Raw genomic sequence first — 20,991 nt, 5'->3', positions numbered from 1 at the left:
TTTTGTTGACGTCACAAAAGTAATCTCCAGCTGGAAAAATAGCTTTTCCGGCGCATGCGCCCCCAGGTCGGGCTGCACAGTGAGGCGAACCGAGACCCCCAAACCGAACAGTACACAGAGGAATCACACGTATCGATCCATTACTGACAGATACGCTACAAACACACTGGTTCTTTGTATGAATCTGACTGGACTCATCTGTGCTGTGGATGGATTCAGACACACTTCAGTCTAAATGTTCAAACTCACCTGAAATACCTGAAAACAAGCAGCTGGTTTAAACTTCAGCCTCATGTGAAGATTCAGTTTCAGGCTTTGGAACTCTGAACATTTGCTTTTTTGACCGACTGTTGACTAAATTAACAGTTGATTATCAGCATTGTTAGTTTTTCAACACTATTATTATTGATTTACATTTATACAATGACAATATCTTAATTGGACACAAATAATATATAGACATGATTTCACAATTAGGGGAAAATAAACCATCTTCAATAAAACATCCATGTACCTGACATATTTGACAAATGAATAAATAAAAACAGACAATAAGAAACAAAATGTAGTTTTACTATTCATATAACAATTGTAGTAACCTCCTTTTTTCTATTTTATTTTCATGTATATTTATCTTTATTAAATCATCGTATTTTAATTTGTATTTGTGATTCCTACTTGCTGTTTTGTCTTTGTGCTGCTGCAACACTCGGAATTTCCCCTCTGCAGATCAATAAAGGATTTTCGCATCTTATCTGATCTTATCTCTCAGAATGATGGTGCACCTTGACGACCAGACTCTCCTGTCCCTCGCTTCTCATGCAGGTCCGCCTCATCAACATCAGTGTCAGAGTTAACTAAGTATAATTCACTGACACTTCTCTGATTATCAAATGTTCATTTGTGTGATTTTGCAGAGTGATTATTGATACAAAGTTATGTGTTATTACAGATTAAAGTACGCAGGCGAATATAAAATCAGCTGCAACAGAAAGACATGAAACATTGACATCAATAATTATAATCCAACTCTTGTGAAACTGAACATCCTGCATAACGAGTACTTTTACTCTTTATCAGTATAATAATACTCACACTGTTGTATCTGTGCGCTGACTTCAGGTCGGTGTCTCTTCACGGTGGGATTTCTACCTTTAGATATAACTACTTGTTCCCCTGCTGGTCACTGTAGAGAAAAACAGGAGAGACTCTGCTCACCTGTGACCTCTCTACCTGTGTGAGGGCTCCGCGTGGGCAGCAGCTGGTCTCTGGCTCCCTCTGCTGGCAGAAGAGTGTAACGACACTGCAGGAGGTCAGTGTGTGCGGTCACTGTCACACTGCTGCAGACTGAAGATCTTCTTCTTTACCAGGAACACTCAGTGATACAAATATCACACGGCCATATTGTTATTGGAGCTGTCGGACCTCTTTATGTTTCTCTGAGTTTGATTAAAGAGAAAACTCCAGACTGAGCAGAGAAACAGTGTTAGTCTGGATAAAACTGAAATACTGTGAGGGGAAAGTAAAAGTGAGAGGAAGAAATGAGAGAGGGAACACAGCTGGAAGAGGACATGAGAGACAGAGGAGAACAATAAGCGAAGAAGAAGAAGAAGAAAGAAAAATAAGAAAGAGAAGGAGAAGAAGGGGAAGAAGAATAAGGCGGATGAGAGGTAAGAAGAAGAGGAGAAGAAGAAGAAGAAGAAAGAAAGAAGACAGAGTGAGTAACAATAAGCTACTGGACACTTGACACTTGTACGTTTTAATATTTAAAACAAATAATAAATCTCAACTGAAACATTCAAGCTAACAGCTAGCAAGCTAACACTAGCCGGCAGGCGGGCTAACAGCTGAATAAGTCCTGAGCAGTCCAGTGATGATGAAGTTATAACCAGGTTCCATTTAAATTATCATGTTATATCACTGCACACACTGTATGTACACTGTATAATAAAAGTATTTGACTGGTTTATCAGTTGGTAATATTTGGACAGGATCGGTTTATAAAAAGACAAAGCGTGTCGCTGTTTAACCTGCTGTTGTTGGTTCCTGCCTGGAGGGGCGGAACCAATTATTGCCGCTCTATGTTCCGCACGTAATTAATTCAATAAACACGCTGCATGAGAAGCGCCAAAGACAAAGGAATAAAAACAAGAACAAAGAAGACAAAGAAAAGATCAGAATTATCACGACTGAGCTCCTCTTAATCAGCCAGTAAGGTATGTTTTGTTCCACTTTATTACAGCAAAGTCTAATAATTGTGTTATATGAGTTTATATGAGGGTTGTGATCTTCTGTGGTGTATTTTTAGTTCATAATGTTGCCGTTTGAGTTATGCTGATGTAGTGTTTAAGTACAAATAGTGATTTTTTTTTTTATTTAAATAACAGTTTAACACAAGTTATGGTATGAAATATGTAAGTTAGCTAATGTTTTGTGATATGTTAGCTGTTGTGTGGCTATAGGGGCATGAATTGTAAACACAATGATATTTAAACATGCATTTCATTCATTGTATTTGTTAATATTTTTTCTTCTTTAACCCAGTTCTCATGTATTGTTGGAAAAGGAATAAACCCAGTTTTTAATCATGACCTTGTGCCAGAGGGAGCACCAATCAGAGCTCACCTGCTCCACATTTTACCATCTGCTGACCTGGCTCTACTCGGTTTGATTCAGCACATCAGCACAGCGCGGCACGGATTTGTATTTCCATTACAACATGGACACTTGCTTGCAACCTAGCTGTTTTGTGTAGTGGTCAATGGAGCGGCTGTAAAAATACTCCTCCCGGCAGTAGTACTGAAGAACAGCGTTGACAAAGCTCCACTTACTTGATGGCAAACACATTTAATTTCCTCTAAGTTCTGCACATTAAAAGCCTTCCGTCATTTAGTAATTTAAAAGCATTTATTAAGACAATCTGTAGGTGAGTAAAGTTTGTTAAAAATAAGTTGTGCCCCAGCTGTTTAAAGTCTGACCATCACTCAAAGTACTATGAAAAAGGGAAAACCTGTGATATGTGTGAGAAAAGACTTCCAATCCAACGTGCCTCTACGATAACTGCAACCAAGAAAGAAGGATGTCAACAAATGCTGATGGAGCAACGGACAGTGACAAGTCAAGGGAGGGGAAGATGGATCGGCATCACATGAAGGAACATCCAGTAGTCATGCAGAATATCGAAGATACTCATATATCTTCCAACATTACCATGTTGGAGTCAAGTGAGCCAGGTGGTAAAGTTCTCGTGTATTCTCTACTTGATACAGAGAGTGACACAACCTTTATCCTGGAAGAAACTGACAGCAGCAGTGACATTCTGAGGAAAGAACTGGAAGTTGGCTGCCCACAAGGATTCTTCTCAACTGATTCAAAGGTTGTACTTTGGTACATAAATATAAAGCCAGAAGATTTCATGTGTTTGAAGCGAACTGAGTAGAACGGATCAAGCAGAGCACAGAGTCAGCACAATGGAGGAATGTGGCTTCTGAAGAAGTTCCATCAGTCCACAGCAGGTCGTACAGCTGAGCAACGTGTAGCTTCAAACTGGTTGAAGGGCCCAGACCTTCTTTGGCAGAAACTTCCAAGTAGAGTAGTCGAGGTAAAAGAGATCACTAGAAGTGACCCAGAGCTTCAGAACGCCCAGTGTTCATGACACCCAGGCAAAGACAGCAAGGTCACTGTTAGATCGCCTACACAAGTTCTCCGACCGTTCAGAAATGGTTGATGCTATCGATAGACTAAAGTGATAGACCAAAGGCCAAGGTCCTGCAGTCTTCTCTCATGGAATACAGTGACTCCGGCCTCAAAAACAGAAAACTAAACAAAGACAAGGCAAACAAGTTATGTCCATGTCTTGATGACCAAGTTGTCCTCAGAGTGGAAGGCCCCTTAACTCATGCATCCATATGTGAAGCATCTGTTGGCTTTACTCAACAGGCACCATCAAGAGATAGTCCACCATCAGAGACTAGGAATGACTGTGAATGATCTCCCATCCAATGGCATATCGATCCTTCACCTCATATCAACAAGTGCAGGAAGTTCCGAAAATGCACTGGACAGCAAAGGATGGAAATCTTCCCTAAAGAGTGGATGGAAACGACCCCAGAATTCACCTATGGATTTACTTATGGACTGATTTGGATCATCCTGTGTCATGGAAGGAAGAAAAGAGTTAAAGCATTAACTGTTAGTTGCGTGCATGAGTTCCCAGAGCAATACACATTGAAATGCTTAATGAATTGACCACGGATGCCTTCATGAAAGCTCTGACTTCGTCTTGTTGCCATTCAGGGAGCCGAACACCAAATAAGATTTGATCAAGGGACAAACTCTGTCGGAGCAAGATGAGAGTTTGTTGAACTTTGATAGAGATGGATCAAGAAGACTTCAAAGAATTGGGATGTGAGTTAATTATGAACACCCCAGCTTCCAGTCATACAGGCGGCATCTGGGATAGACAGAAGTGTTGATGTCCATTCAAGAACACTAAGCCAGACTTGGCTGCTCCTCTGTAGTGAAGTCACAGTGATGGGGAATAGCAGACCTCCAACCACTGATCATCTGAACGATTCATCAAGCCTAGAGCCCCTGACACAAAACACGTCCTGACTATAAGGTCCATGTTTATCTTCCCACCTCCAGGAACTGATTTTACCACTGCAAGAGGTGGCACTAAGTTCAACTCCTAGCAAACAGCTTCTGGGCCCGGTGGAAAAAAGGAGAACCTCCTAAAAACTAAAATGGTACTGTAAAGGAAGTATACAATTCATAATAAAGAGAATAAATATATGTATGATGTACATTGACACAAGCTGCCTGAGATGAGCCTCCTCATGTAGACAAACACGCTGACTGCACTCTGAAGACTTTATTTTTATTTATTTATGTATATGAATCACAAAGGACAACGCATCCAAACCTGTTAGATAGTGGCAGTAACTGGCTGAATACTGAATCTGGGTCATCAGTGTTGCCAGGTCTTTTTACTGGGGTTCAAGCCTCGAATATGATTTTAAATGAAGTCTGTATTTTGTAATTGATTTAAGTTCCAGCAGTAACAGACATGAAGCAGAAAAGGCAGAGTATGCAGGGAAAAATTACTAAATCTCCATCCTTATTTCCTTTGATTCAGACTTTATAATGAGGACTTCTCTTTTGGAGAGAAGTAGGGGTAATGATTTAGATTATGTTGTAACTTTTCAATAATGGTTGATTTGTGATATTCACCAGAATCAACACACAATTGTCTGATTACACAACATACTTATAATCATCCTTTAGTAGGATTTTTCTTGCAAATGCAGATAATTCATTTTACGACCTGAAGACTTTCAACCTGGGCTCAAGTGGTTTGCTTTGTATTTTTAATACAGGATACTTTTTTTTTGGTTTTTCGTACATTTCTGTGAATTCTAGATCACATATTGAGATGAAAGCAAAAATCCTGCACAGTTGCAATTTGCAAAGATACATTTATTTGTGACATTTCAGTACTAGACCTACATCAGACAAACCAATCACAAATTGAAAAACAAATCCATCTCCCGTGTATCTGCAGGGTTGTTCAGAGTTACAGTTACATGCAATGCACAAAAAGATTCATGATGATTGACAATAATCATTTTCAAGCGTACAACTTTCCTAATCCCCCAATGTACTCAAACCTGGAAACACCCCTGATGCTGGGTATTCAACCTGACACAATAAGCAATTATTATTTGGCGAATCATGATTAATCACGCAGAACTCAGTAAACAACAGCTCTAAATATTGAACTCAAGTCCTGCAACACAGAAAACGTCAAAACCTTGTACCTTGATCGATCAATCCAGTATCAGACACAAGATGTTTACAGGATGTTTCATTGCATGGAGATCAGGCGATGACACATTCTGGTGTCTTCTTCAGCTCCTCCAGTTGTTTTTTCAGATGTTTTTCTTTGTTTCCTGAGAGGTCTTGTAACAAACTGTAATCTCTGTAAAACATAGTTTTTGTCTCTGTCATTTGTCTCTCATGTTCTTGCTTCAGTTCCTGGATTTCCTCCATGTGTTTATCTACCAGAGCAGTGAAGTCTTTGGCGTATGTCTTTCTGAACTCATTGACTTCTTCAGCTTGTTTTCTGGCCTCATCTTCATACTTCTTCTTCATTTCTTCTATTTCTTTATTATACTTTTCCTGTAACTCGCTGCGCTCCCTCTCCTCCTGCTCTCTTCTGATTCGATCTTCTTCTTGTCTTTGGTTTTCATAATTTTCTCTTTCCTGGTCAAACTCTTCTTGGAGCTTTTTAATTTTAGTTTCCTCGTCTTGTCGTTTCTGTTGATTTTCTTGACATCGTTTGTCCCACCATTCTTCTCTTTCTTTCTCCCAGTGCGCTCGTTGCTTCTTCATCTCTTCTCTGGTCTGCTCCAACTCTCTGTCAATGGTTTCCTTTTCCTTTGATTCAGTCTTTATTTTCTTCTCCATCGCTTCAAGTTTTTGTTCCCACTCTTGTTTATAAAGCTCTTCCTGTCTTTTCTTTTTGTTTTCCTCCTCGTTTCTACTTTCCTGTTCTTTCCTTCTCACCTCTCGCTCCCTGTTGATGTTTTCCTCCATTTCTTTAAGTTGTTCAGCTCTTGTTTTTCTCTCCTGCTCAATTTCAGCTCTCTGTTCTTCCATCCTTCTCTTCATCATTTTAATTTCCTCCTCATGTTTTCTTTGAAGTTCTTCCTTCTGTCTCTCCATTTCTTCTTCTTTCTCCTTCAGGATCCTCTCCACTTCCTTCTGTATCGCTGCCTCGGCCTCCTGGAACATCTCTGAGGTGTAGCAGCTGCAGCAATTTGTCCTCAACATTGACTCAACCTTTGTCAGCAGCTCACTGACCTGAGTACGGTTGTTCAGATCCTTATTGTTAAAAACATGATGTCTGTTTCCACAGTCACATATCAGTGTTTTGACAAAGTCATCACAGTCTTCTTCTATGTAAGTTTGAAATGACTTACCCTCCAGATCATCTCCTCTGGTGAAAACAACGATAATGAAATTTGCTGACTTCTTGCCGAAGTATTTCTTGATCAGTTCCACAGAGTCTTTCTCCTCCTGTGTAAATCGACCGATCTGCAGCACCAGTAAGAAGACATGAGGTCCAGGAGACAACATGCTGATGCATTTCACAAGCGCCTCCTGAACTGCATCATTGGACAGAGTCGTGTCAAACAAGCCGGGTGTGTCGACAACAACGACAGGCCGTCCATCAATCTCTCCTGATGCTTTATCACAGAACTTGGTCACAGACTTCTGGCTGGCTGCAGATTTAAACAGTTTTTTGCCTAAAATTGTATTTCCAGTTGCACTCTTCCCACAGCCAGTCTTCCCAATCAGCACCATCCTGAGACACTCTCTGCTCTGATGTTCATCATCACCTCCATCTTCATTCTTCCTTTTCAGATCCTGTAGCTCAGCTTCAAGTTTTGATACCTTCTCCATCAGAGCTTTGGTGAACATGTCCTTTGTGAAGCTTCTGGATCCTTCAGCTCTCATCTTTTCTACAGAATCCAACATCTCAGAGATCTGCTGCTTGTTGTTGATGTTGAGAACAACATATCTTCCTCCACAGCTCTGAAGGAGCTCCTGGATGTCTCTGTTTCCCTTTACAAAGTTAACAACAGCTGGAGCTGTAGGATCTGACTCCACAGTGAACAGAATCATGGTGAAGTCATTGACTCGAGAGCTGAATGTGTTCTGGATGGTCTTTAACTCACTCTTGTCTTCATCAGTGAGGGGACCCACAGGTAGGACCAGGATGAAGGCATGGACGCCCTCAGGATCACAGAGGGAGATACACCTGAGTGATTCCTTCATCACTTCCTCCTGAGGTTTTCCACACAAGGCAGGCAGCTCCACCAGGGAAACCCAACGTCCACACACCTCTCCCTGACTCTGAACACACTCTGATGAGTTGGAGACTGAAGGAAACTCTGTCTGACCTAAAATGGCCTCAGCTGCTGAAGTCTTCCCTGCTCCTCTCCTCCCACACAGAACCAGGTTTAAAGCTGCTCTGATGTCTTCAGACTTTGGTCTGATGGTCTCTTCACTGCAGGTGAGGAAGGTTCCTCTGTTTTCATGGACAATCTTCTCAATCTTTTGCATTAATGACCAGTGGTTGTATTCAGACATGTTGTAGTGTCTTCCTCCACAGTCTTTAAGGAGCTCATTAACAGAGAAAGTCATTTCATTCCCCTCATGTGTGATGATGACCATCGAGTGTTTTAAAGCATCTTGACCAAACAAACTCAGGATGAACTTCAGAGTTTCTCTGTTCTTCTCTGTGAACTCAGAAGGTTTCACTAACAGCAGGAGAACATTTGGTCCAGGAGGACAAAGACTTACACACCTCTTCATCATTTCTCTCACAGCTTCCACAGACCGACTGAACATGTCTGGAGTTTTCACTACAGTTAGAGGATTTCCTCTCCACTCTCCACATGTGGCCACACACTTCTTGTTCTTTTGGTTATTAAAAGCTTGGTCCCCGATGATGAAGTTAGCAAGTCTTGTCTGTTTGTCCTCACTTTTTCCCAACAGCACAATCCTGAATCCAGATGCTGTAACACAAAAGAGAGAAATATAAAATGGTAGGCTGAAGTTAACACATGTAGCTGACAGATCTCTCCAGTCATTTAAAAACTCAGCCAATGCTCCGGTCCGATTCATCGTGTCAAGATTTTAAAAGATGTAATGGCAGTCAGACGTTTTTAATGGAATATGTACATACACTATATTGCCAAAAGTATTCGCTCACCTGCCTTGACTCACACATGAACTTAAGTGACGTCCCATACTTCATCCATAGGGTTGAATATGACGTCGGTCCCTTTGCAGCTATAACAGCTTCAACTCTTCTGAAGGCTTTCCACAAGGTTTAGGAGTGTTTATGGGAATTTTTGACCATTCTTCCAGAAGCTCATTTGTGAGGTCACACACTGATGTTGGACGGGAAGGCCTGGCTCTCAGTCTCCGCTCTAATTCATCTAAAAGGTGTTCTATTGGATTGAGGTCAGGACTCTGTGCAGGCCAGTCAAGTTCACCCACACCAAACTCTCTCCTCCATGTCTTTGGACCTGCTTTGTGCACTGCTGCACAGTCATGTTGGTACAGGAAGGGGCCATCCCCAAACTGTTCCCACAAAGTTGGGAGCAGGGAATTGTCCAACATCTCTTGGTATGCTGAAGCATTCAGAGTTCATTTCACTGGAACTAAGGGGCCAAGCCCAGCTCCTGAAAAACAACCCCACACCACAATCCTTCCTCCACCAAACTTTACACTTGGCACAATGCAATCAGACAAGTACCGTTCTCCTGGCAACTGCCAAACCCCAACTCGTCCTCCATCATCAGATTACCAGATGGAGAAGCGCGATTTGTCACTCCAGAGAACGTCTCCACTGCTCTAGAGTACAGCGGTGGTGTGCTTTACACCACTGCATCCAATGCTTTGCATTGCACTTGCTGATGTATTCCATGAAGCTCTCTACACACTGTTCTTGAGCTAATCTGAAGGCCACAAGAAGTTTGGAGGTCTGGAGCGATTGACTCTGCAGAAAGTTTCCGACCTCTGCTCACTATGCGCCTCAGCATCCGCTGACCCCGCTCCATCATTTTAAGTGGCTTACCACTTCATAGCTGAGTTGCTGTCGTTCCCAATCACTTCCACTTTGTTATAATACCACTGACGGCTGACTGTGGAATATTTAGGAGCGAGGAAATTTCACGACTGGACTTGTTGCACAGACGGCATCCTATCATGTACCATGCTGGAATTCACTGAGCTCCTGAGAGTGACCCATTCTTTCACAAATGTTTGTAGAAACAGTCTGCATGCCTAGGTGCTTACTTATATTCACCTGTGGCCATGGCAGTGATTGGAATACCTGATTTCAATTATTTGGATGGGTGAGTGATAGGGGTGGGAATCGAGAACCGGTTCCGACCCAGAACCGGTTCCGACTGACCAATTCCATCGGAATTGTAGCCTCCGGCGTTATCAATTCTTCTTAACGATTCACTCATTTCCCTGCCTGCACGAGGAAATTTTGCGTCGCGGTACATTTGCATCACACTCCCTGACGACTCAGACCTTAAACCGCGAGGCAGCATCATGGAGAAGAAGAAGCGATCTATTCTGCTGTGTGTAATCAGTGCAATCAACCTGGATGCGAGAGGACGCTACTAAAAAATCGCCGCTTCTCAATTCGTAGCAAAACTGCTTTTTTTTGGAGAGATGGAAAGCCAAGCTGTCCCTACAAGCTCTGGGACTGTGCTACTAACTTTGAAGGCTGCACACCTGAACAATTGTCACCATGGACTCACCTTTCTCCCCTGATCAGCTGTTAGCCCCGCCATCAGCTGTTAGCCTCGTCGATCAGCTGTTAGCCTAGCAACGCTAACTTTCAAACCGATGTACTCAATACTCTGTAGGCTGTCCATCGTTGCTCCGTTTGTCCTCCCTCCACCACTACCTCGGGGTTATTCACCTGGCTCCTTTATCACTCTCCTCTGCTGCTGTGCTCCCCCCCGGCAGCTGCGATGTTGGACGGGACCTCCAGACTCAAATCTGTTTATAAGGACGGTGCTATTCCCTCCGTGCGGACTGACAGGCGCTCAATTTGTTCTTTGTTTTGTTTGTTTCACTTTGTTAAGTGTCCCTGGGTACCCTAAAAGGCGCTATATAAATTAAATATATTAATAATGCTGTAATATCGTGTTAGGGCGCCTGCGTTGCTGCTGGTCAAACAAGCTCCACTGGGACCTCCATTGACAACGTTGACATTAAATATCCTGCATTAGCGCACGGTGGCCTTGCAACTGCAAGCAGCATGCACAGTTTTTTGTTGTATGTTTGAGTTGAATGAGTTCATGTTCACAGTCTTGTGCAGACATAATTTGGGGAAAAAATAAAATGGTTGCTTTTGGTGCAGAAGACTGTGTAGAACTCCTTTTTGCCGCTCAATGACCTACTCAGGAATCGATATGAGAATTGATAAGGAATTGAATTGATAGGCAGAATCGACAATGGCATTGATATTGATAAAAACTTATCAATTCCCACCCCTAGTGAGTGAGTACTTTTGGCAATGTAGTGTATGTTGACAGAGGAACATTTTCAGCCACCATCAATCCTGTGGTCCAATGGCATATTGTGTTGGCAAGATCTGCATGCTTGTGGTGACTTGAAGAAGTCGATGGAGGGGCGCCTTTACTCAATCGAAGGAAGCCTATCCGCCCTCCAAAAAGAACACCGTGAAGCTGAAAACCACCTGGACGACATGGATGAGGCTCTCTCAGCTGCCGATAGCCGCAACACAATGCTAGAGGCAACATGCAAATATTTAACGGCGGCTTACGGGCTCCTCAAAGCTAAACTAAATGACTTGGAGGGTCGCTCCCGTAGGCTTAACATCAGGATTTGTGGGCATTAAAGAGGGAGAAGAAAACAGTCGCCTTACTGAGTTTGTGTCGTGGCTGATACCGAGGCTTCTGGGCCAGGACAACTTTAACAGGCCCTTCAAAACTGATATGGCCCACCGCAGGCCCAAGCCACTCGCTAATGAGCGACCGTGGATCATCATTGCAAGAGTCCACAATGACAGCAACCTGGTCAGTATCCCCCAGATCAGCCACTGACAAGCCCAGCTACAGTACCACGGTGAGAGGGTATCGATATTCCCCGACAACACGGCTGAGGTATTTTCATTTATCTTTCTTTTCTATAAGGGATCCACCTAAACGCCACTCCTCCAAACATTTTCAGTATGGGCTTTAGCAATTGTTTGTTATTATGTTCCCGAAGGTGCACCTTACTGTTTGTTAATCTTTATTTTGGAGGTGCTCACGATGCTGTTAGTATTGGCCAGCTTATTGCTGTACAGTTTAACCGTCTCTGTTACCTGGCAGCCTCCACGAAGGATAGAGGGTTGTGCCGCCTAGTTCTCACTGTGGCTTTTGGTATATTTTGGGGTTATTTGTTTTTTTTGTGTGGAAACTGCCAGTTTCTTGTCCCGTTTGTCATGTCAGCCTTATTTTCTGTTCTTTGGTTTTCTAAATGCAGGATAGTCATTCGGCCAAGCCGGGATTGAGTCATATTACTTTTACCTCTTTGAATTGTAGAGGTCTTGGCAAGGCACTTAAGAGGGGAAAGGTATTCTCACATCTAAAGTCCTTGTCTTCTGACATAATTTTTCTGCAGGAGACCCACATTCAACCTACAGAGCAGAGACGTGATAACTGATCCTAAACTGATTAACAACAGATTTTTTTAATTTTTTTGGTCAGTTGTATACCTCCAAATCTAAGACCACTGACTCCGACCTCGGTGATTTTCTCAATGCATTCATTTCATCCCAGCTCTAGTGAAGCCGCTAAGCTAGAATTGGACTCTGATCTCATACTAGAGGAAATAAAAACGGCCATTCGCTCCTGTCCCAATGGTAAAGCTTGTGGCCCTGATGGCTTTGGAATAACCCTGTCTTCCGCCATTACTATTGGGCCTGTAATGCCAGAGCATTGGTTTTTCGGAGTCACTCTGCAGCTGCGGCAGAGCAGACAGGCTCCATCCATCCCAGTTGGCCTGTAATTGAGACTCATGTAGCTTCAGTGTGTGCAGGTGCCTCCTTATCAGCCTTTCTATTCTCCAAACTAAATCTACCTTTTGTTTTAAGGATGATTTTGTTATGCGTCACACATTTAAGATTTTGAAACAGATTAAGGGTGTGCTGAATCTTCCCGGACTGTCTACCTAAGCTGCTGTTTGTCAGAATCCTTGTTTTAAACCAGGCATGATGGATGCTGCTTTTGTACAGTGGTCTGACAAAGGCTTGATTGCCATCACAGATCTTTACATTAACGACCACTTTGCGCCTTTAGCTCAACTGCAGGCAATATTTGGTCTCCACTTCCAGCCATTTTTTTCTATACTTGCAAGTCAGAAATTTTGTTAGGCAGTCGATCCCTCACTTTGAAATGTTGCCTGAATAGCAAATCTTTTATGAGCTTAAGACCAAACCTCCCACCACCAAATGCCTGATCTCTCAATTCGTTAATCTTTTTAGTTTGGCAGCCCCTTCTCTCCATATCAAAGAAGCCTGGGTATCAGACACCAGTAATGAGATTTCGGATGCGCTTCGGGCCCAGGGACTGAATAGGATCAAATCTTACTCTATCAATGCTAGACTTCAACTTATTCAGTTTAAAGTCATCCACCGGCTACATTTCTCCAACACCAGAATGAATAGGATCTTTCCCTCTGTTTCCACCACCTGTGATAAATGCAAATCAGATGATGGGACTCTGGGTCACCTTTTCTGTTCCTGCCCCAAACTTGAATTTTTGGGATGAAATTTTCCACTTTTACAGTGATATAGTAAACAATTGATCCCTGACAGTCTTCTGATAATATTGGGCTGTTCCAACTTTTCTCTCACTCTTCCCTCATTACTACAACAAGCCCTCATGTTTGGTATGGTCGTAGCAAAACAAGTTATTCTTAGAGATTGGAATTCAGTTTCTCCTCCGTGTTTTAGAAAATGATTGGATGATATGGTTTCCTGTATCTACTTGGAAGAAATTCGATATACTCTGTCGACACTCACCACAAGTTCCTTGAAGTCTGGGGACCCTTTATTGAGTACAATCGAAGTGATAAACTTAATCCCATGGACCAGTTACACTGGACTATTATTCTGTATCATTTTGTTTTGTACTGATTGCATTGTGCTTTGTACAACTTTGTACTGCTTGTTCTATTATATCTATTTTATCTTATATTTCAGTAGTGAGGAATTGTGGGATGCATTCAGGTTCATCCTGGAGAAATATATAAATATAAAATATATATGATGACGCTGTGGTGCAGTTACGTACTGTCAGTCGAGGGCTTCTTCACTAGGTCCTCAGCAGCGATTCCTTTGATGATATGCAGCCCTGTAAAGAGATGACATCATTAATTAGCAGCAAATATTTTAGTTTTGTATGAAAATGTCTCATTGTCAGAATTGTTTTTGAACATACCAGCAGATTTAACAGTACCCAGGATACCCATCTGTGTTTCCTTTTTGGGGGGGCTTCGATGATCAGCTGGTAAAGTTGATGGTGCGTCCTCAAACACATCACAGCTGACGTGATCTCCATTATTCTCCTTTACGATTTGACCCAACCGTGTCAACATCTCTGGAAGGTCAACGGTCTTCTGCCACAGAAATCTGTATCTACACATTCTGATCATGTCTTTCAGTGGTGGGTGATCCATGTATCTTTCCATCAGACCTGGACTCTCCTCTCTGGGTGTTGATATCAGAACCATTGAATGATCAAATGATCGATGACTGAAGAGGTTCAGGACTCTGCAGAGCTTCAGTTTGTGTTCCTCAGTGAAGTCTTCAGGCTGTAGAACCAGCAGGATCACATGAGGTCCAGGATCAGAGAGTCTCACACAGGTTCCTACATTTCTTCTCAGTCTGTCTTCAGGCATGTTGGGATGCAGCAGATCTGGGGTGTTGATCAGAACTATGTGTTCCTTCTTTAACCATCCACTGACTCTCAGACAGCGGTCTGGTTCTTCCTCAGTGTTGAACACAGTTGTTCCCAGTATGAAGTTCCCCACTGAACTCCTCTGAGACCAGCTGTTCCCCAGCAGGACCACCCTCAGCTCAGACACTGGAGAGAAAACACTGCGTTAGAAAAACTTCTTTAATGACTTCATCAAAATGAATCATTGGATTTATTTGAGGAAGTCACAGCTTTTTTTTGCATAAACAACTCACTGTTAGGTGGCAACCATGGATAGCTTCCCCTCCTTTTCCGAGGTTCCAGATCATCTGTCACTGTAAGGATACACAACACTGATTCATGTATGTGTAATGAAAGTCTTTGACTTGTTTTAATTAGAACTACTAAGATGTGGTGAAAAGCTTCTGCCTTTGATCCAGACAGAGTCTGCAGGAAAACTCAGGTTCAAGAAAGACACGAGGGAGCCTAACTGACAGCATGATGCACACCTGAGAAACATTTCAATCTTTGATCCCAGAAATCAGATGCATTCAGTCAAGTATCTAATACTCATAATCTGCACATCTAGTTACAATGACAGGTCATTTAAGTTACAAACGTTTAATAAAATTAAGTTATGATTAAATTGTTATATACTATAAGATATCATGATCAGTTAAGCAGATAAGGCCTTGGCTGAGTTTGTTATACTGGACCTGAACCACCAACTTTGTTATTTGGCGACCTGAGAATGACACTTGATGGTAGCACTGTACACGTTCTTGGCCCTGGCCAGTGGCGTAACATCATGGTGATAGGCCCCGGTGCAAAATTATTTTTGTGCCCGTAAACACACACACACACGCACAGCCACTCCAGAGAACTGCTATTGCAGGTGTGAACTGGTCATTGAGAGTACCGGGATTTTTCCCGGTGGGCTGATCAATAATGGGCCGATGGACGGCTGTTTTTTTTAAATTTTATTTTTGTTTTTTCTGCTGCGCCTTGCCTTGGTAACTACTGTATACTACCAAATAATAGCCGGGTTTCAATTAACCGCAGGTTCCCTTTAAACGCCGGGTGCAGGTGTATATTTTGGTAAATAACCGACTGTTCCAAATAAATGCCGAGTATAATTAATTAATTTATTTTAAATCAAGGAAGAAGATGTGACCAATGACACTGCACGTTTTCTTCTTCGCCTTTTTCACGTATTGTGCTGCTTTCTGTCAGTCAGTATCACACTGATGATCGCCATGGCTCTGGTGCAGCAAAAAAATAAAAAGTACGGCTTGAAATTCAAACTTTCTGTCTTAAAATATGGAGAGGAAAACTCGGGAGAAGCAGCCGCTAGATGTTTCTCTGTCGACCCCAAGAGATTGCGAGACTGGCGAAAAAATCAAAGTGAGCTTCAGTGTCTGTCCGAGGAGGACAGCAACAGGGCCAGGATGCCTGCTGCAGGAAGGAAGGAGGCTAGAGAGGAGCCTGAGATAAACATGCAGGAATGAGTTATCAGCAAACGGGCACACCACGAGAGAGTGTCCCGCAAAATGATCAGGGCGATGGAGAAACAAATGTACGCCACCGTGAGTGACAGCAGAGATGAGGTGTTTGCAGCGAGTGCTGGTTGGCTGAATCGTTTCCTCCACCGCAACAACTTCACTTGCAGAAGGATGCCAGAGAATTCACAGAGAAGCTGGAGAAGTTTGTGACATTTTCATCCCGGATTTTTGAGAGGAAGGAATTAAACGCCTGTCCCAAATTGCCGACTGGTCTGTTAAGTGATTGAAACAAATAAACGCCCCGGCTATTATTTAGTAATTTACGGTATGATAACTCTCCCGGCCAGGGGAGAGAGACATGCACCGGCTCGGCCCGCAGTGCTCAGCTGCAGACACATCAGAGCGGTGACGAGACGCGACTCATCATGACTGACAGGCATCAAGGCCACTCAGCGTTACCTTACCGACCCGCCCCCAGATATTTAATTTACAAAAACAGGGCCTGTGGCAATTCTGGACAGCTGTTTTTTTTTATTTTTTTTCCTTAATAGGCCCCTAATGGCATCTGGGCCCCGGTGCAGCTGCACCAGTTGCACCGCCGATACTTACGCCCCTGGCCCTGGCACAGTTGGAAGAAGTGCATCAGCATGGTACGGTGGCTCATGCACGAGCACAGGCACACAACGTGGACACATATAAGTTCCTCCAGAAAAAGGCGATCATGCGATCGCATAATTCAATGCATAATCAGCCAAAGTCCACATATTTATGCGGGGGCTGCATTTTCACAAGACAGACCTGGCAGACCCAAACGTATTGTGAGGGTCTGCTGGGAACGTCTGGCGGAACCCTCTGCCAGGGAGATCTTTAACTCCCACCTACGGGAGAGCTTTGACCAGATCCCGAGGGAGGCTGGGGACATTGAGTCTGAATGGACCATGTTCCCCACTTCCATTGTTGACGCGGCTGTCCGGAGCTGTGGCCGTAAGGTCCCCGGTGTCTGTCGCGGCGGCAATCCCCGGCCCCGGTGGTGGACCCCGGAAGTAAGGGTTGCTGTCAAGCTGAAGAAGGAGTCCTACTGAGCCTGGCTGGCCCGAGGGACTCCTGAGGCAGCTGACGGGTACCGGCAGGCCAAGCGTGCGGCAGCACGGGCAGTCGCGGAAGCAAAAACTCGGGTCTGGGAAGAGTTCGGGGAGGCCATGGAGGAGGACTACCGGTCGGCCTCGAAGAAATTCTGGCAAACCATCCGGCGCCTCAGGAGGGAGAAGCAGTCCTCCGCTAACACTGTTTACAGTGGAGGTGGGGAGCTGTTGACCTCAACTGGGGACATCGTCGGGCGGTGGAAGGGATACTTCGAGGATCTCCTCAATCCCACTGACACGCCTTCCAAAGAGGAAGCAGATGCTGGGGACTCAGAGGTTGACCCATCCATCACCCAAGCCGAAGTCACTGAGGTAGTCCGGAAGCTCCTCAGTGGCAAAGCACCGGGGGTGGATGAGATCCGCCCTGAGTACCTCAAGTCTCTGGATGTTGTGGGGCTGTCTTGGCTGACACGTCTCTGCAGCATCGCGTGGCAGTCGGGGACAGTGCCTCTGGACTGGCAGACCGGGGTGGCGGTCCCCCTATTTAAAAAGGGGGACCGGAGGGTGTGTTTCAACTATCGGGGGATCACACTCTTCAGCCTCCCTGGGAAAGTCTATTCCAGGGTACTGGAGAGGAGAATTCGGCCGATAGTCGAACCTCGGATCCAGGAGGAACAATGCGGTTTTTGTCCTGGCCGTGGAACACTGGACCAGCTCTATACCCTCCGCAGGGTGCTCGAGGGTTCATGGGAGTTTGCCCAACCAGTCCACATGTGTTTTGTGGACTTGGAGAAAGCATTCGACCGTGTCCCTCGTGGCATTCTGTGGGAGGTGCTCCGGGAGTACGGGGTCGGAGGCCCTCTGTTAAGGGCTGTACGGTCCTTGTACGACCGGAGCAGGAGCTTGGTTCGCATTGCCAGCAGTAAGTCAGACCTGTTCCCAGTGCATGTTGGACTCCGGCAGGGCTGCCCTTTGTCACCGGTTCTGTTCATTATTTTTATGGACAGAATTTCTAGGCGCAGCCACGGGCCGGAGGAGATCTGGTTCGGGAGCCACTGGATCTCATCTCTGCTTTTCGCGGATGATGTGGTCTTGTTGGCTCCTTCGAGCCAGGACCTCCAGCATGTCCTGGGGCGGTTTGCAGCAGAGTGTGAAGCGGCTGGGATGAGAATCAGCACCTCCAAATCCGAGGCCATGGTTCTCGACTGGAAAAAGGTGGCTTGCTCCCTCCAGGTTGGGGGAGAGTTCCTGCCTCAAGTGGAGGAGTTTAAGTATCTTGGGGTCTTGTTCACAAGTGAGGGAAGGATGGAGTGTGAGATTGACAGGCGGATCGGTGCAGCGGCCGCAGTAATGCGGTCGTTGTATCGGTCTGTCATGGTGAAGAGAGATTTACCAGTCAATCTACGTTCCGACCCTCACCTATTGCCATGAACTTTGGGTCATGACCGAAAGAATAAGATCCCGGATACAAGCGGCCGAAATGAGTTTCCTCCGCAGGGTGGCAGGGCATTCCCTTAGAGATAGGGTGAAGAGCTCTGTCACCTGGGAGGAGCTCGGAGTAGAGCCGCTGCTCCTCCACATCGAGAGGAGCCAGCTGAGGTGGCTCTGGCATCTGTTTTGGATGCCCCGGGACGCCTCCCTCGGGAGGTGTTCCTGGCATGTCCCGCCGAGAGGAGACCCCGAGGAAGACCCAGGACACGCTGGTGACTATGTCACTCAGCTGGCCTGGGAATGCCTTGGGATCCTCCTGGAAGAGCTGGAGGCAGTGTCCGGGGAGAGGGAAGTCTGGGTGTCCCTGCTCAGGCAGCTGCCCCCGCGACCCGGCCCCGGATAAGCGGACGAAAATGGATGGATGGATGGATGGATGGATGGGCTGCATTTTTTCAAATACGCCACACTTTAGCCGCATAAATTGCAGATTTCAGCGCAAAATATGCGGGGCTTGCATGATTTCATAATCCCCGCATTTTCGTTGCAAAAAACTCACATATATCTCAGCAGAAAGTTGAAAAATGTTGCATTTACTTCACCCAAGAGCAGCCATTTTCCTCTGTTGCCATGGGAACGTTATGAAGTGAAGTAATTACGCGACGTGAACATCATCAAAAGCTGCAAACCCCGCGATGAAGCCATGATGAAGCCCGCAAATCAGTCTCATTTGCCAACAAAAAAATCATACTAGTTTCAAAAACCTTACAGTTGTAAGTATATTAGTAGTATGTAAATGTACGGTACAGTAAGAGATTGCTCTTATTTTAACAGAAGATGTCTGTTTTGTACAGCTACCTCTGTAAAACAGGAAGCACACATTTTATTTTTTTAAATTTTATTTAATTTTTACAGAAGTTGTAGCATATTCCTTTTGTTAAGCTACAGAACTTGTTTGACTCATCAATGTTTTGTAAGTTTGAGCCATGTGTCTGAAGTAAAACAAGCTGAGAACTTAAATATTCCAGCACTTTCTGTGATGTAGTATGCTGCTTTTCATAGGAAGTAATAAAAAATGACTCTTTACATTAAGGTAGTAGCCTAGTGAGAACAGGGTGTTGGGGGAATCACTTTTTTTTCTGTTTTTCATCAAACCGCAGTTTTTGCAAGTTCCCACAAATTCATTGCAGAAAATTGCATAAATATCCCGCATATTCCATTGCATTTTTTAAGAAAACGTGCCGCATAATCAAGGATTTTTTGCCCGTATCAATCACAAAAAAACTCAATTTTTCTGAAATGACTGACATATGTACAAGAGGTAACCGGGCTCAGGCCCAGTTGGGGCTGGAGCAATGTGAGTGCAGGCCAGCAGGGGGACTGGGGAGGAGGGACAATGGTGCTTCTGAAACTGGGCCAAGTGTGAGTGTGTCCTAAGACAAAATGGCTGACGGAGTGTAGGTATAAGGAAAGGCCAGGTCCACCTGAGAGAGACGGGTCGGAGAGAGCGAGAATCGTACCTTTTTATTCTTTCTTTCATTCATTCATTGCTCATAAAGCTGTTTTTTGCGTAAGATACCAAGTGTTAGTCTGTTTGCCTCTGTAGCTACATGCCTGCGACCAGCAGATTCTCCTGAAAGAGTGAAAGCTGTTGATGAGAGAGATTAAGAGAGGGTTTTGAAGATTCTCTTTGATTTGCACATGTTGATGTATTTTTTGTGTATGTGCTGGCAACACTGCAGGAGGAGCAGCAACAATCCATACAGACGAAGAAAAGTGTTCAGGAAAGTAATAATCAGTGTGTTGTGTTTACACCTCAGGCAGGTATGCACGCTTCACCTCTCCTTGTTATTCACACCAATAACAAAGAACTGACCTGTGTCTGCAGACGCCATCATGTCACTCTGCTGGAAACATCAGACTCTTTCACCTGGAAACCAGCTGCAGGGTTTGACAACCTGAAGAGAGAATAAAATGTTCAACTAATACGTTAATGTTTGGTAATATGTCAATATTGGATATTGTAATGTGGCCAAGTGCAATATCCAAATCACAGGAGCTGCAGTTTGTTTCTTGGTGACAAACAGCATCATGAAGAAGGACTGCAGAGCCTTCCTGACCTGGTTCAGATAACAAATGTCACATTATCATCATTCTTATAGTTTCTCTCAGTGAAAATTGAAATTGTGATGCGAATCAATCTCGCTCACAGTAAGATGTTTTTAACGTATTGTGCAGCTCTATTTGAGACAACGTCTCATTCTGACATATTCATATGTTAGAAGTGTTGTCCTGTCCTCCACACTGTTCACATCTGTCATTCATGACACATTAAAAAGGGGTGTGTCCTATGTGACCTGTGTAGTGACACACTGCTGCTTGGATGCGGAGATCCTGCACCAATTCTCCGCCTCTGTGTGAAAGTCTCGGAGGCAGCGAGGGGCGAACTGTGTCTCC

General features: G+C 44.3%; 1 protein-coding gene across 3 annotated transcripts in view; it reads right to left on the bottom strand.

The window, feature by feature from the left end:
• Nucleotides 1–5,457: 5,457 nt before the first annotated feature.
• The window catches only part of LOC115581335 (GTPase IMAP family member 8-like), a 451,552-nt gene continuing 436,018 nt past the window's right edge, over nucleotides 5,458–20,991 (bottom strand). For 2 of the 3 annotated variants that reach the window (XM_030416345.1, XM_030416347.1), the window contains 3 exons: nucleotides 14,046–14,690; nucleotides 13,899–13,958; nucleotides 5,458–8,585 (listed from right to left, as the gene is read on the bottom strand). In XM_030416345.1, the coding sequence (XP_030272205.1) occupies nucleotides 5,881–8,585; nucleotides 13,899–13,958; nucleotides 14,046–14,690 (3,410 nt within the window). In that variant the 3' untranslated portion in view covers nucleotides 5,458–5,880. Of the gene's footprint in view, nucleotides 8,586–13,898; nucleotides 13,959–14,045; nucleotides 14,691–14,797; nucleotides 14,858–20,410; nucleotides 20,493–20,991 lie in introns of all 3 variants that reach the window. The other variant, XM_030416344.1, reaches the window with a different exon arrangement.

Source organism: Sparus aurata, chromosome 5 (genome assembly GCF_900880675.1).
Source record: "Sparus aurata chromosome 5, fSpaAur1.1, whole genome shotgun sequence".
NCBI classification, from domain to species: domain Eukaryota; kingdom Metazoa; phylum Chordata; class Actinopteri; order Spariformes; family Sparidae; genus Sparus; species Sparus aurata.
Note: the sequence above shows the minus strand (reverse complement) of the source record. Positions and strands in the feature narration are given on the sequence as shown.